We start from the raw sequence: 18050 nt of genomic DNA on the forward strand, positions 1-18050 counted from the left end.
CAGCCTCCAACTTTTCTTCTGCGGCTTCCTTACCTCTCTCAGTCTCATAGAATTGAAGAGAGTTGGAGCCTTGCTCTAGATTAGGTTTTGGCTTAAGGAAATGTAGCTGGGTTGATCTATCCAGACCACTAAAACTTTCTCCATCTCAGCAATAAAGCTGTTTCACTTTCTTATCATTCATGTGTTCATTGGCATAGCACTTTTAATTTACACCAAGAACTTTTCCTTTGCATTCATAAGTTGGCTGACTGGTGCAAGGGCCTCGCTTTCGGTCTACATCATTTTTCAACATGCCTGACTCACTAAGCTTAATCATTTCAAGATTTTGATTTAAAATAACACTTTGACTTGAACACTTAGAAGCCACTGTAAAGTTATTAATTGGCCTAATTTCAATATTGTTGTGTCTTAGAGGCCCTCGGAGAGGGAAAGAGACAGGAGAACTGCAGGTCAGTGGAGCAATCAGCACACATACATTTATTAAGTTTACACCTTATATGGCCATGGTTTGTGGTGCCCCAAACAATTTCAACAGTAACATCAAAGATCAGAGATTGCAGACTACCAGGAAAGATAATAATAACAAAAAATTTAAAATATTGCAAGAGTTACCAAAACACAACACAGAGACAGAAAGTGAGCACATGCTGTTGAAAAAATGGCCCCAGTAGATTTGCTCGAGGAAGAGTAGCCACAAACCTTCAATTCATAAAAAACACAGTATCTGAGAAGTGCAGTGAAACAAAACACAATAAAACAACTATGCCTGCATTATCTTTCTGTCTTTCTTGTTGAAAGAAAAAGGGTGTTTCTGGAACAATATATTTCCTTCTTTTGTTCACTACTTTAAAAATATAGCATCTAAATTCTGGAAGAGATTTTTCAAACTGTGCTCTGGGATTCTGAAAAGGGACCCCTGGCAGGAGGAAGGTAACATGCAAGGGAGAATTATGAGGGCTCAAAACCTCACATGCCAGCTACTTCCATTCAATTTACATGTTGAACGTCTAAGATTTTACTTGAAGAAATAGTTATGCCCTGCACTCTCCAGTCCAATCCTTGTGCAAACCTCACATTATACTGATGGTAAATTTAGGACTCATTGAGGTTAAATCAGCAGAATATTTTTCATTAAATGGTGGTTAATAATACTTCAGAGCTATTCTAGAGCTGAAGCAAGATTTGCATATGTAAATAAAACTTCAATATCTCGTGCATCATAAAAACTTTAATTTTGACACCATTTCTCATTTGACCAAAGAGTAATCATTGATGGTTTTTTGAATTAAACTAAGTGGGGCTTTTTTCTGTACAAGAATATATAAAACAAATCATTATATCTCCACCATACTCGATGAGAACAAAATAAACACGTCTCCTGACAAATATGCTCAGTTGCCACTGCATTATACTTGGTAAGATGTTTATATTAGTTTATCACTACATGTTAATTGCTTCCCCTTCACAATTTTCCTCTGTACCACTCATCACATCTATAATTTCTTACCTACATCAGTCTTCACAAGTGGATTTTAACCTTTATGAAGTCCAGGAGCTCAACTATTTGTTTAGTGCTATAGAATAGCACCTGGGATAGAATAAATGTTAAATAATTTGGGGGGGCAGTAATTAATGAATAAATGAAACTTTTGAAATGTGCCTTAGAGGTTATTCGATTTAAAATGTATGAGAATTTTGCATTCTGTTTTCACATATGATAACTTCAAAATGCAATTCCAGATTTATTTTTTTTAGTGAAATTTATTTTCTTGTTTATAACTGACTTCTTGGAGTTCTTTTTAAAAAAGATGAACATCATCTGTTCCTAGGAGGGGCATCTCACAGAGATAGAAACAAATTAATAGCTATATAAATCAGGTCCCCTCATTTATTTCCTATATAAGCAATCTCCTGGAAGAAAAGCCAGTCCTGCCATAATATGCCTCCACCCAAAAAAGATTTGTATTGTAAAAAAAAAAGAAGGAAGATTTGGTTGCCAAAAGGCTTTCAATTCTTGGTCTTTGTGGCAAATGCCCAAAGACATTATCAATTGATGTAACTGTAATAAATGTTGACACACCTGAAATGAAAAGGAGCCAACAAAGAGCCAGTTTTCAGTCTTAACTACACTGGAATGAGTTTGAACTGGCAAAGCAGAAGTGGAAAAGGATACCCCTTAATAACATGTGGGTTATCCAGTTTTAATCACCACCTATTTTCCATATTCCATTTATTAATGCATGTGAGCATTATACCAATAATAAGATTCCCATGGATTATTTTCATTTACTGAAAGATTACTATCCTACCGTTTTATTTATTTTTAATTAATTAATTGTTAATTTCAGAATATTACAGGAGTAAAAACGTTTTGGTTACATGGATAGTTTTTGTACTGCTTGAGTCAAAGTTCTAAGTGTGCCCTTCACCCAGATAGTGTATGCTGTACCCATTAGGTGTGATTTCACCCATCCCCTCCTCCTCCCTCCCACCTGCAGGATTTCCATTGAGTTTTACTTCCATCTGTGTGCGTAAGTGCTGATCAGTTAATTCCAATTTAATATTGAGTACATGTGGTGTTTGTTTCCATTCTTGCGATACTTTACTTAGAAGGATGGTCTCCAGTTCCATCTAGATTGTTGCAAAACGTACTAATTCATTCTTATGGCTGAGTAGTACTCCATGGTGTGCATATACCACATTTTATTAATCCAGTCATGAGCTGATGGGCGCTTGGGTTGATTCCACATGTTTGCAATTGTGAATTGTGCTACTACAAACATTCGAGTGAAAGTGTCTGTTTGATAAAATGACTTTTTTTCTTTTGGGTAAATACCCAATTGTGGGATTGCTGGATCAAATGGTAGGTCTACTTTTAGTTCTTTGAGGACTCTCCATACTATTTTCCCATAGTGCTTGCACTAGTTTGCAGTCCCACCAACAGTATATAAGTGCTCCTTTCTCTCTGCATCCATGCCAGCATCTATTTTGGGACTTTTTGATAAAAGCCATTCTCACCGGGTTTAGGTGATATCTCACTGTGGTTTTGACTTTTATTTCTCTGATGATTAGAGACATTAAGCATTTTTTCATGTTTATTGGGCATTTGTCTGTTTTCTTTTGAAAAGCTTCTGTTCATGTCTATTGTCCACTTTTTAATGGGGTGGTTTGATTTTTTCTTGCTGATTTGCTTGAGTTCTTTGTAGATTCTGGCTATTAGCCCTTTATCAGATGTATACCAAGCTAATATTTTCTCCCATTCTATAGGTTGTCTATTTGTTCTGTTGATTGCTTCTGTGGCAGAAGGTTTTTAATTTAATCAAGTCCCATTTATTTGTTTTCATTGTTTCTGTGACTGCCCTTGGGATCTTCATAAATTCTTTTCCGAGGCCAATATCTAGAAGAGTTTTTCCAAAATATTCTTCTAGAATTCTTATGGTTTCATGTCTTAGATTTAAGTGTGTTATCCATCATGAATTAATTTTTGTGAGTGGTGAGAGATATGGATTTTGTTTCAATCTTCTACATGTGGCTATCCAATTTTCCCAGCACTATTTATTGAATAAGGATTCTTTTCCCCAGTGTACATTGATAACTACTTTGTCAAAGATCAGATGGCATTATATGGATCATTGTGTATCTGGGTTCATCGTTTTGTTCCATTGGTCTATGTCTCTTTGTTTTTGTGCCAATATCATGCTGTTTGGGTTACTATACTCTTGTAGTATAGTTTAAAGTCTGGTAAAGTGACGCCTCCAGATTTGTTCCTTTTGCTTAAGGTTGCTTTGGCTATTTGGGCTCTTTTCTGGTTCCAAATGAAGTGTGGAATTATTTTTTCTAGATCTGTGAAAAATGACATTGGTATTTTGATGGGGATTGCATTGAATCTGTAAATCACTTTTGATAGTGTAGACATTTTAATGATGTTGACTCTGCTGATCTATGAGCATATGTTTTTCCATTTGTTTACATCATCTTATAAAAAGGCAATTTGATATTTTTCACACTGTCCCCATTTAAAAAGTTGCAGTAACTAAAATAAATAAATAAATAAAAATAAGCTCCCTTACCTAGGTTTACAAAGCCAATGTCAACATACAGTTTGGCACATAATGAGCCTAACAGGAAGCCAAAGATTGGTCCTATAATTGCAACCGTCTGCACACACCCTGCACCAAGAAAAAAAAAAGGAAAAAGAAGCTGCCATTTCTTTGCCTGGATAGACTAATAAAATTTTAAATAAGAAATGTAAGTGAGATCCAGTTAGTGGCTCAAAATGTTTCAACTCCTCATTTGCTTGCATTTAATGTGTCAAGTTTTTAACCACATTGAATCAAGAAATAAGTGCCTGTCTGCTTTGAGAGAAGGATGAATGTTTTAAGGCATTAATTACCTCTTAATAAGAAAATAACAGCAAAATGCTGAAGTTAATTTTCTAAAATGAAGCAAACTTTACTCCCTAGGATTAGATTGCCCATTGATAAAAATTAGAATTGTACTAATTTTGATAGTCTTTCAAAATTATTTTATGGACAGTTAAGCATAATACTTCTCTTGACATTCAGATTGATTTCTTCTACCTTAGTGAAAAAGTGCATGCATTCATTCTGAGGTTCTGGGGGATCATTTGTGAGAGCAGGACCTGTGCAGGACCCGATGCAGAGAGCGAAGGAGCTAGAGTTTGTAGCAGGGAAAGTGCTCTCTGAAACCCTCATGACCAACCATGGTAGCCTTCACAGGTACGTGGTACAGACGGCCTAAAGGATATCATTTCTAGTAACCATAAGGTAGCTCTTCCATGCAAAATATCTCCCATCTGCCTTTCATTTAGCCACAGAGCTTAAAACGACATATATCCCTGGAAAGTTAATTCAAATTACAATAACTGGAGTAGACAGTAGTTATCAGATTCTTTCCAGAAGAGAGGGCAAAGAGATCGAGCTCTGTGTTCCTGGAAAGAAAGGGGACACCTGGGCACCTGCAGGCTTCTCCTGGCTGCCACCTTTCCTCCAGTTCTTAGAGTGTGATGGAGCATTTAATTCCAATTCTACTTCCTGATTTATACTGCAGTTTTCCATTAGAGTGAGAACTCTGTTCCTAATTATAGCCTGCTTGGGTATAATCAGCACACCTCTGAGTTCTGCAGAGCATAGCCGGGGCAGGAGTATACAGTGGACCTAGCTGTAGCCCCCCCTCAATGAATTTAAATCTGGCTTCTCTGTCCCTGAAGGCAAGGCCTTCAAAAGATCAGAACTACAAGAAATCAAGACTGATATGTGAAACAGAGAACAAGTCTTAGTTATCCCCAGAGTTCTAGTTTCTGGCTTAATCTCACAACCTAAGAGATGCTCAGTAAATGCTGTTTAAATGTTCCCAATCTTGGGAGATTGCCTATGCTATATTATTCTGCTTCTTGTGATTTTAGCTGCTGGTCTACTTATTGGGCACTGTCCTGGAGAAGAGATATCCTCAGGTGTTGCTCCTAATTTTTTAAATACTTTTCTTTATTCATTCCTACCTGCTATTAATATCTCAGGAGTGCTTGTTGCCTATCCCTCATAGAAAAAAAGATACTTTAAATAATCAGGGCTTATAAAATACAATGCAGTTTCCAGGGCTCTAGTAGCAAATTTTAAAATAAATTAAAATCCCTAAATACTTTAGCAGCATAGTTATTCCACAAAAAAGAACCTATGAAATCTGAAGCCCATGAAGATACTTTCACAATGTCATATGTCATTTCAGTTGAGCCCCCAGTCATTTTCTTTTAATCTAGTGTTTCTTCCCTAATGCAATAGATCCTGCTAACTGAGGTGTCAACATCCAAATCCTAACTGTGCACTTCAGAAATGTGTGAGCTGAATAAAAGAACTGGATGTGAAGTATAAAGCCTTCCATACCCTATTTACTATAGGATGGAATTGAGTAAACCAGGCACCATGCTTCCCAAGAAGATGAGAGAAGTCATATACCAATATTACCAATATAGAAAGCTGCGTTGTCTTCACTGGCAAAATCATCCAGGTAGGCAATGCCCAGAGGCTGAATGGGAGTTTCTCCTATTCCACGGAGAAGGTTTCCCAGAAAAACATAAACCCACATGGAGGAGCTGGCATCAACTTCACATTCTTAAAGGGAAAACAAAGAAGAGGTCTGAAATCAGATCACTATCAAAGTTAAATATTTATTCTGCATTTCTACAATGTGTCCTAAAACTGGATTAGAATGCAAAAATGTTTGCAATAGTCATAATTTGATAGGACTTTAGGCAAGTTTGGAAAATGTTTTATACCTTCCCTCTTTTTGTCAGCGTAAATCCCCTGCAGACTTCCCCAAGGAACTCTATTATTACTTCTTGTTCCTCTTCCCTTTCCTGCTTACTTTGTCTCTTCTTATTTCCCATCTACACTGAGCTTTTTGCATTCCCGCACTTCAGTACTAGTCAATATCCTATCTGGGGCAAACATAAAATTTTTAACAAAGGCTTTCTCTCCTTAATTTTTACACTTTTCTCTTTTTCAGTAGAAACCACAAGTAATCTTATTGTTGACCAAGTTTTCTCTGAAATTCAAATTTGTATTTGGCTGATACTCAACATTGGGCAGTATTGCCTACATCTACATTTGTTTGTTAGTGATTAATCATTTTTAGGACTCCAGAAACAAAAATATATAAAAATTTTAAACCCTATGTGCTTTAGCAGTATAGCAATTCCAACAGAAAGAAACTTTTGGGCAGTATTTTTGGAGTAAAATTTAAAGCTAATTATTTTTAAATGCTTTCATAAAAGTAATATCTTGTGATATCTTCCTACTTCACATGATAATAATCATGTGCAGGAAGTAGGAAAATTGCCCCCATGATAGATAAAATATAGCTTTGAAGAGTTTAGCTACTTTAATAAAATCAATAGTGTCTATAACCTCCAACAAACACCACTTGGGAAAGCTCCCTGTTTGCCACTTGCTGGGCTAAGTGGTTTGCAGGCATTTTTAAGTGGAATCCTAACAATCCTATGAGGTAGGAGCTGTTTTCACCTATTAATAACCCTTAAAGTCATTTTTGTTTGTGAAGAATGGTTTATGTGAAGAGCTGATGTGAACACCTTTGGGCAAGTGAATCAGATTGTGTGACAGGATTTTATCCTGATTCTGCCTCTTCTAGAAAAGTAGCCAAGTGATCACGGAATTTTCACCTATCTTCTCTGGAATTCTATTATGCTCCCCCAAATATGATGTGAATTCCTTTTCTGACAATTAACTGTAATGTTAATTCTAGCCCTTGCAATTGTATAATTCTAAGAAGCTTGTCGGTAAGGAGGTCTTATGGTAGGTAAGTGTAGACAACTTAGAGCTGTGCATTCCAATACAGTAACCAGAAGTCACATGTGGCAATTAAGATTAAAATTAATTAAAATTAAATAAAATGAATAAAACAGTTCCTCAGTCACACTAGCTGTATTTCAAATACCCAATGGTCGCATGTGGCTAGTGGCTACTATATTGTATATGTCTATAGGACGTAGATATAGAACATTTTCGTCATCACAGAAATTCCTGTGGACAGCTATGCTCTGGGGTGTTGCAGGGGAGGTGAGGGCTGTGTGGGGGGCACTTTTGAGAAAATCCTTATCATCATCTTTAGGGTGAGCCTTGTGTGTCCACTATGTCTAAGGAAAAGGACTTTAAAGGAGCAGGACGTCACCCAGAGTCTACTGCTCTGTATCTGTCTGGAAACTTGTCCCTTCACATCAAAACCATTTTAATTCCCTGACTCTAAACTCTATGTGTCACTTTTTTACACTCACATTTAAATATTTCCTAACTGGTTGTACTGCCATGTATATCATGAGTCTTCTCTGATTGTCAAAAACCAAACAAAACATCTTCACTGACTGTACATTGTGTACAAATGAAACTCCAAACCCTTTAGTCAGCTCCCTGCCTTTTTATATGGACCTAAATTAAATTTATTATCTGTTGTATTCTTACATAAACAAGCGCTCTGTTCTTGTCTGTTGATTTGTATGTGTCCTCCTGAAAGTATCTATTGCTCTCTTTCACACATTCCTCTTTTTCTCTTCTTCTAGAATGTATTTCTTCTTCTTTTTATATAGCAGGAGAGGGTAAACTTTTCACATTTAATGTTCTCCCCTTCCCGCCCCTCCCCACATTTCTATGTTTCTGTCAGCTCCTTGACCTTTCCCTTCATTTGAACAGCCAGACCTTCAGTGTTTATTGCACAGGGAAGGGCCATCTCAGCAGTAAGTATTAATGAGGATATTATGGGAGTGAAAATGTTTTATGGGCGAGATACAAGATTTGGAGCAATGGCAGGTATATAAAGGAAAGGCTTCCATTCTGCCTGGATAGAAATTGATTCCACACGTTAGGCATAGGGAACGAAACGGGTGGGGCAGATGATGCTGGAGGGAAGAGGGAGGGTTTGTTCACCTACTTTTGCTGAGTCCTACAGATGTGGCAAGCACCTGGGGATAAACTTGTGAACTCTGTGAGCAAAGGAGACCTGTGCCATCTTGGCCAGGTAGAGCCCAGAGGGGTAGCAAGATCCCAACTATGAAATGGCTGGACAGCACAGCTCAGCATCCCTGCCTTCGGCTCCTCACAGGACTGCCAATGTCTAGAGTGATATAGAAGAGATGATTCCCATGTTCCCAAGGGTGGCTCCAACAAAGCATTGCCATGCCATCGTGCATCAGCCATAAGGAACACTAGACAGTAACAAAATTCCTGTATCCTACCTCGTGTAGAAAGTAGAATTAGTTCCATGAATCTAGGATTGTCACTTCTGAACCAGAGAAAACTGTTGTGCTAAAAAAATATGTATATGAATATGGATGTAAGATGACCCCATGGTGACAAGTATGACCAAACACTGTGACCTGAGGGTTTGAGATAGTTAACTGACAAGGAACATCAGTAACCTTTCTGACTATTATGTAAGCTCCCTAGAACATAAGCAAGCCCTAGGGTAAAGGATGGAAGTTAGGGACAAGTTGAGATTAAGTTTTTGCCATTCTGATGAAAAGGGGCTGAACACAGAATTTAAATTGACTTATGGGGAAAAATTATGTGTTTTTCATATCTGAGCAATGGACTAAGATTTGTACATGCTAGATTAGTCTTGCACAGCTTCCAAGACCCACTGGATGATTTTCCCAGTCACCAGCAATTAATACTCTTTCTTTCCACGTTATTTGATTATCTGTATATTTTCTTTAGATCTCATCACATACTGCTTTATATTGTAGGAATTTTTATGGCATCATAATATCTCAATTTAAGTAGTACAGCTTTTGAGAGCAAAAATCATATAGATATTTTTGTCCATACTAAAGCACATATAAAGTCTTTTTAAAAAGTTTGCTTAGTCAAGGAAAAAAAAAATCATCTTACCATTGCTTATTTTGGATTGTGATTTTTCCAGGACCGAGATTGGTAACTGACTGCTTGACTCTAGGAGACACGGAGAGATGCTGAGAGTAGAATTGGAGAAAGGAGAATACCTCTCATATCTGTACCTGCGTAAGAAGAACGTTTTCTTCATGATGAACTTATTAATGTCATACTACTGAGTTGTGTATATTACAGAACTCAGAAAGGTGCCTGGTTGAGCTTGCAACTAACTGTCTTTGAATCTGAATCACCAAAGCAAACCAGCATTGTGCAGCAGATTTACAAAAAAGGTAACCAGGAAATCTGGTTCATAGGTTTTATACAATCCCTGGGTTAGTCAATTAGTGGAAATAAAAAGTAAGAATTATTCACAGAGGCTCATTTTAATATAAAATAATGACTATAAATGACCTTCTTTCTTGGTGAAAAAGTATTCAACACTTGATAAAATCATGATTACCTCTGGGTCAGAGAAAAAGCAATAATTTAAAAACTCATAGCCATTATCACACTGCATTCAGAGTTGTAAATTTAGTAGAACAACTGCAAGGCTGATTCTAGGGAACAGATGATGATACATGGCTATTTGAACCATTTATCCAGATAGTATCCTGCTTTTCCTTTATAGTTCATTCATCTGGCTCCAGGTTACTTCTAATTCCATTTTTACCTCTGTCCATAAGGCTATGATGGCAGCTAGGTTAAAAGGCCAATGCTGGGACATAGGACTGTGGTAACACTGTCTACAATCCCCTAGTTCCACTTTCACATTCAAACTATCCTTCATGTGCCAAGTTCCCTACTCCATTTGCACCCTGCAGGGAAGAAGGATCTAGCAAGAAGTTATCACATCATCTTGATTCTCATGTTGTTCAGGCACTGTGAGACCAAAGGCTAGCAATCATAGTGACATATTTGACATATTAATAGTAAAAACCTGTTTATTCAGCATGGTAAGGAAAAGATGTATTGCATTATCAAAATATTCAAGTTGATAAATGGGTTTCCTTGTGTCTGTTTTGTGTAATCTACACTTCAGTGGGTTCATGAACCCCATTGACAAAGTAAGAACATTTTGTATGTATATTTTTACAGGAATGTTTAAGGGAAGTTTTAATTTTGAAGTTTTTAATGCACAAAAATAACATCCCAGAAACAGAACAGGTACTGACTTATTAACGATAAAGCACTATGTAAAGGAGACCCCTCCCCACTTAGTAAATGGGAGTATAGTGTACATAGGTATGAAAGGAGGTGAACACTTCAGGGTTAAATGAGAACCCTAAAGTTGTATACAACATTCATATATGGCTTATCTCATAGCAATAGTATTTTCATAATGGTGTATATGACATTTATCCTTATTGGTAAGATGCTTTTTTTTTTGACTCAAACGAAAACACCAAAGAGGTAGTTTTACCAATGCAAGGTAAGAAAACAGTTTACCTTGCTTTGGTGGTTTCCTCAGGGATCTACAAGCATTTCTTTTTTGTTCTGATTTTCTCCTGGATCAGCCAAGAAGATAATGATGCTTTTAGAAAAAGCCAATTCACAACCCGCTAAAAACTGGTTCCCCCAGGTGGACAATGATGGATATGATTGTCCACAGTTTTCATCATTTTAGCAACTGGTTCCCTGACCAAAATAGGTCAATAACCACTTAATGAGGTTAACTGTTTTCAATTCTTAAGCTACACAGGAGAACATTTAGTCCTGAAGTCATGGTAAATATAATTTTCTGTTGTTAATAATGACAGAGATACCATAGACTGTCATTATGCTTCAAGGCTATTAAAGTGAGCATCAATGTGATTAGATAGTATTTTGAAAAATTTTAATTATTTGACCTTTCTCAATTCCTTCTGTCCAAAAGTTACTATTGCAAGCATAATAATTATGTAGACTTGGAATAAAAGGAATCTTATGTAAGTGTCATTTTTGTCACTATTTACTATTTGTAACACTCTCAAGAAAAATTAACCTTTTGGTTTCAATTTGCTTAGTTGTAAAATGAGAGCAATAGGTGTGGTCTGTGCCTAGGTGAGACTCTGTTAGATGAAGAGACAAAGAAGTTATTGAACAGGGGACCGATGGTATAAATGTTTTGAAATTCGGTGCTTTAGTCCTGACCTGCATTCAAATCCTGACTGACACCATCTTGATGGATGTATAAAATTCTACAGAAGCCTCCTAAATAGTCTCCCTGCTTCTAAGCTTGCCTCACCAGAGTCAGTTTTCCAAGCAGCAGTTAGTATGGTCCTTTAAAAATATAATTCGGATCATGTCACTTTGCTCAAAACTCTCCACTGACTTCCCATCTCATTGAGAGGAGAAGCTAAAGCATTTGCAATGGTCCTAACCTTTCTACTCAAAGGGTGGTCCGCAGACCAGCGGCATCAGCTGCCTCAGCCCCAAACCCAGAGCCACTGAACCACAATCTGCAGGTTACCAGGGGCCTCAGGTGATTCAAATGTCCATTCAAGTTTGGGAAACAACCTTGACCTATTCTCCCATTCCCTTTTGCTTCTAAGATTTAATCTTTTGTTCTTTCCCCTTGCTCATTCCACTTTAGTCACCCAAGTCTGCTTGCTGTTCATCCACACTCCTTCCTGCTGCAGAAACATCACATTTGGGCTAGAAGTTCATTTAGGCTAGAAGTCTGCTTCCCCAGATATCTGCATGGCTCTCCCCTTTCCCTTTTTCAGTTCTTCCTCAAATGTCCCCATCTTGGTGGGCCATTTCTCAACTATCCTGCTTTAAAGGGCAATGCACCCCTCACCCGCCACCCCACCGCAACACACACTCTCATGTGTCTTCAGTGAGTTATTTTCCTCTATTGTTCTTATCTATCTGACATACTGATTCATTTGTTTATTTTTGGTCTTCTCAGAAAATACATGAGGGCAGAGATTTTTGTCACTCATCCCCACTACATAGAATAATGATCAATATATTTGTTAAATTCATGAGTTAGATCAGCTGACCCATGCAAAGCTAAACTCATTCTGTTGGGGGTAGTAGGACCTCAATAATTGATATCCATGATTAATAGGTTTTGTTGGACATCAAGGGTATTTCTGCAAAGGAGACAGAGTATAGTTCTCTTTTAGAGAACAAAAATCACATTTTGGGTAAGGACTCAATTAGTGACTAATGCTGTGAAAAACTGAAAAGAAGTTATTGTAATAATCCTTAGTAGAGAGCAAGCTTCTTGAAGGAAGGAATTGTGGTTTTTGTTTTCTTTTGCTTTCTCACTGAAATAGCCCCATTACCTGGCATAGTCACCTGGCAAGCAGACATTGAATAATGAATAAACAAATATATCCTCCAACATAGAAAAGGCGGTAGATAAGAATCTAAGTTTCTGACCTTTTAGCATCCTTTGTCAACACTAGCCTGACTGTCTGTCTGACCTTCTCTCAGATACTTTTCTTTTTTTTGTTTTTTGAGACAGAGTTTCACTTTGTTGCCCCTGGCAGAGTGCAGGGGCATCATCACATCTCACTGCAACCTCAAACTCCTGGGCTCAAGCGATCCTCCCTCCTCAGCCTCCCGAGTAGCTGGGACTACAGGCGTGTGCCACCACGCCTGGCTAATTTTTCTATTTTTGGTAGAGATGGGGTCTCACTCTTGCTCAGGCTGGTCCTGAACTCCTGAGCTCAAGAGATCCTCCTGCCTCAGCCTCCCAGAGTGCTAGGATTACAGGCATGAGCCACCATGCCCGGCCTCAGATACACTTTTCCTTCTGATTTTCTTGCATTGTATTCTATATTTGTCATTAACTTGAAGTAATAAAATTATTCATATGAATACAGCATCTTTAAGACAAAACCATTGCTGGTTAAAACCAGGTGGCTTAGTTGGCTAAGGAGGATTGATAACAACACACAACAATGATGACACAGCTACTAGTTATGCTGGGAACCTCGATAAGCATTTTACCTGTGTCATCTTGTTTTAATATTTGCAACAACACTATGAGCTAGGTATTATTGTTAAGGTCTATTTTAAGATTCATAAACTGAGGCCCAGAAAGGTTAAGTAACATAACCAATGTCACATGTTAGAGCGACTGATCCACAGCAAAGTGAGTTAATTCAAGAGTCAGAATTTATTAATCCTTTACAAATACTTTCAAATTTTTAATTTTTTTTAGTAGTGGAACTATTTTTCCCCTCTGAGAAAACTGTTCCACGAAGGCCCAATGAGTCAAATAACTAAAAGTGGCACAGATATGGATCAAGCAGGGATTAGACAGATTTGAGACCCATTTCCTCAGCCTTTTCCTTTCCTTCCTCCTTACCCATTTGACCCATGTAACGCTTCTATGGAATCTCAGTGAGCCAAGGAAACTTCTTCCCTGTGGAAGGAGGCCAGAGAGCAGGCGGAAGTCCCAAAACCACTGATCCCTCTCCAAGTAACAATTAAGGGTGCAGGAAATGCATCCAAATGGATAGGAAATCTCCCATTCAGAAGATTCTGTGTTCTACCTTTATAGATTGGCCAGGGAGGTCAAAAATCTAGCTGTCCTTACATAAGCAATTGGAGAATTCAAGAAAAAAGTTCAGATTAGATCATTGTAAGTCTCTCCAGCCCTAAAATGTCATAATACAATGAACTAGAGTAGACAATATTCAAAATATCACTTGATATATAATTTTCTAAAGTATTCTCTTGCTTCAAAACCCTTTGATAGTCATTTTTCTATATCAACAGGTAAGCACAGAGAAGACAGGCAGTACGTACGTGCATAAAGGCTGCTGCCTGAGAAGTCAGAAGACCTGTTTCAGGATACTAGTTTCATATTTGCAAGACACCTAACCTTGAGAAAGTCACCAAACTCTCCAAATCATGGAGTCCTCAGCCCTAAAGTAAAAAAGATAAACTATGTTCTCCTATGTGACAGGTTGCTATAAGGGTAAAAATGATGTAATAAAGGTGAAAATATTTGGAACTACTAAAATTGCATGCAAGTACTAACAAAAGCACAAAAAGTAGACTTTAGGGTTAGAGGATACAGACACCCTATTTCCGTTGATAAGGGTCTATGAGATACTGTTTGGACACTGAATAGTTGTTTGAGTTCATAATATATTCCTGAGCCAGTTATCTGCCACCCAGTGTACCATGATCGAGCATTTATTATCTGTGGTATTCATTCATTACTAATTTGACATTAACCACATAATATAGATTGTCATAAGGAAAATTATAAATTAGTATAGTAAATTTATAAAAGTGTTCTGAAATTTTATCCAAAGAGAATGTAATAAAAATAAGACATAAAATTATCATGAGTCGAGCTTAAATTTAAATAACTATAATCATAAAGACAGAAATGCAGTTGTTTGATAAGGCAAGAAAACAATGATTGTTTTAGACTTACTGCTCCATGAAGAACTGAGGCATTGCAATGAGCAATGTTCCAACTCCCATGATTAGGCATCCTGCTCCAATTATTTTTGGCCTGTGAAGTTTGGCTCCAAAGTAGCTAACAAATGTTATAACTAAGAGATTCCCTTTGGGGGGAAGAATAAAGCATTCATAAATTAGAGAATGTAGAAAAAACAGCATAGCTATTAATAAATGAATTAATGTATACAGCAGGCCTAGCAAAGTTTTGTTTTGACTAAACCATCTCCCCAAAATCTTTCCCATCATTTACCCTATTTTTCTTTAATCTTAGGTGACTCTTGAAACTGTCTTCACATTCATTACTTCAATCACCTAATCCCTTTGTCAAAATATTTTAATTAAATCCCTTCTATCTCATTACATGCAACCTAATTATTTGTCCTGTTAAAGTGTTTTATCAGTGAATCAAATTGTAGAAGGCTTCCTTTAGTTGCTTTGTTAAATTTTCTTTAATGATTTTGAGGTAAACTTATTGTTTCTTCATTCATTTAAGTTTTCTATTAAAACTTCTATTAGTTTCCTAATTGCTCTTGAAATGTACATTACAAATTCTCTTTTTCCCTAATATCCCTTATAGAAAAGGTAAAACAAACACAACTGTATGTCACTTTAAATGAAATCAGATTATGAAACTTATATTTACACAAATGATACTTTACAATTTGTTTATAAACTCTTTACAAAAAGACTCAAAATAGAAATAAACATCCTTCCACACAGACAACTTCAGCTGTATATCAATTATATAACCTCAAAGAATACCTATAACAGAACTTTTGTGGAATACAAAATCTCCATAAAATATGCCCATCTATCTCTTTCTTGAAAAATAATTATAGAAAATGTGGTTTTTGAAGGTAGGAATTATGCCTTTTTAAAATGTCTCTAGTGAAGCATGTGTTAAGTTACTTTTAGTTGATGATGGTGATAGCTGATTAAAGGGAAGAGTTCTCACGCTTTGCTGTGCATAGGGAAATGGAAACTTGTTAAAATGCAGATTCTTGGCAGGTCCCAACAGTTTCCAATTCCATGGATCTGGGGGCAGGCCAAGAAATCTGCATTTCCAATGCTAGTTCGAGTGTGTTGATGGGCATGGTTCCTGGAACATGCTTTGATAAACATGTTTTAGGGTCTTACATTTCAAGGGGCTTTAAAGTTTTAGCTACGTTTATCTGGAATATTTCATGTCTAAGAATTACAGTGCTAGATAAAGCAAGAACTTAACAATCTCCAGCAATTGATTGTGATGGCTGACAGTTGCCCTTGTTTTGAAGTTCTCCTGGATATTTCCAATTTTCTAGCAACAGTGTGTTTCCTTACATCTGTAAGCAATCATCTAATTCACTACTGTTCGGTCACATTGCCAGGTTTCGTCAATTGGAAAAAAGATCAGTAATTTTTATAGCCTTGAGGATAATAATAATGATAGTGAGAAAAGTAACTTGCGCAGTGGCTCTCATCTTTAGGGCTCCAGGAAGAATTAAGCTCTTTTCAACGTTGATATTAAGAAAATAATAATTAAGCATGAGGTTTCCCATTTGACATTTAAGTATTTAGTAGAAGACATTTTGAATCACATCATATTGATATTTATATCTATGCCTTTGTTAATGTGCCACAGTTAAATAAACCAAAATAAAGTGAAAACTGACTTTCAGTTTATGGGCAGCCCCACTTCCACCTCCACCTACCCTTCACCAATACGACACAATAAAGGACTAATATTTACAGGCTGTTTCTGCATTATGTTAGTGGGTATGTCAAATACAAGATGATATGATTTCAACATCTGTGATATCCATAGAAGTTTTTGCTTCCTTCACCTAGTATCCTTTCTGAGTTCTCAGGAGATACACTTGGAAAATGAATAGTGATAAATCATCTTAAAAATTGAATTGGATACCAAAATTCTTTCATACCTATCATCACTAGCCTTTGACAAAGAAAACAAGTCCAGAGAGTTTTACAAATATCTCTTGCCAAACTTTAAGAGAGATTCTCACTCCATCCTTGTCTGTCTCTCTCTGCTTGCACACTACACACACACACACACACACACACACACACACACACACACACACACAATTTCACATAACAGAAAAGAAAGCTACTCAATTCATCCTATAAGATGAACATAATAACCTTGAAACTCAAACTGGACAAGGCCAATACAAGAGGAGACAATTAGCACCCAAACTTAATTATGAAAATAGACGTAAAAATCCTGAACAAAATATTAGCACACTGAATACTGCATAAAAATAAACACACCCTGACCAAGTACAGTCTATTACAGGAGTACAAGGTACCACCAAATTTAAAAAATTATTTATTAAATAACTATATGACTAATGGAAGGAGAACAATTCCATGGTTATCTTAATAGATGGTGTAAAAGCACTCAGAATTAACTACTCATTACTGATAGGAAAAAAATCTGAGCAAAACAACTTTTAAAGTGCATCTATCAAAATCACACAGCAGGCATATTGCTCAATAGTAAAATTTTAAAAGCATTTGCATTATGGTCAAATACAAGAGAAGGATGCCCATTATAACTGCTTCTATTCAACAGAGTACTGAGGCCAATGCAATAAGGTAAGAACAACAAAAACATATCTAAAAGTTGGAAAGAGGGATTAAAAATTATCTTCTGTTTTAGACAATATGATTGTCTATTTCAACAAAGTTGTTGCATACAAAGAAGCCAATGTTATTCCTACATTGCAGGTGTTATCAAATAGAAAATGTAGGAAAAATCCTTTTCACAGTAGCAACAAAAACTTTAAATATGAAGGAATAAATCTAACAAAGATTAGTAATAAATTTATAGAGAAAATGAAGAAAAAAATATTGAAAGCTATGAAAAAAAAGTCCTGACTAAATGGAGAGCTAAACCATGTTCATAGATGGGAAGACTCACCATCATAAAATATCAGCTGTCTGATGTGATCCATATCCAGATTGGGTTTGGTTGGAATTTCATGAAATTTCAATCAAACCCAAATAGGATATTTCAGATTTCAGAAAACTTATCCAAGTATATCTAAGAAAAATTTGAAAGACAAAGTTGGAGATTTTCCTACCTGAAAACAAAGCTAATTATAAAACTATAATCATTAAGATAGTCTTATACTGAGTCAGGAATAAGCAGATTTATGAAACAGATTTACATGGAAGTAGTAAGTCAATGCATGATAAAGAAGGCATTACAAATAC

At 36.5% G+C, this 18050-nt stretch overlaps 1 protein-coding gene across 2 annotated transcripts in view; it reads right to left on the bottom strand.

Moving 5' to 3' along the window:
* The window catches only part of SLCO1C1 (solute carrier organic anion transporter family member 1C1), a 54802-nt gene that overhangs the window by 28640 nt on the left and 8112 nt on the right, over positions 1-18050 (bottom strand). Inside the window, exons 3-6 of one of the 2 annotated variants that reach the window (XM_045555254.1) lie at positions 14803-14935; positions 9417-9541; positions 5982-6128; positions 4071-4169 (exon numbers count right to left, since the gene is read on the bottom strand). In XM_045555254.1, coding sequence (XP_045411210.1) covers positions 4071-4169; positions 5982-6128; positions 9417-9541; positions 14803-14935 — 504 coding nt within the window. The remainder of the gene's footprint in view (positions 1-4070; positions 4170-5981; positions 6129-9416; positions 9542-14802; positions 14936-18050) is intronic. The other variant, XM_045555255.1, reaches the window with a different exon arrangement.

Source organism: Lemur catta, chromosome 6, assembly GCF_020740605.2.
Source record: "Lemur catta isolate mLemCat1 chromosome 6, mLemCat1.pri, whole genome shotgun sequence".
NCBI lineage: Eukaryota > Metazoa > Chordata > Mammalia > Primates > Lemuridae > Lemur > Lemur catta.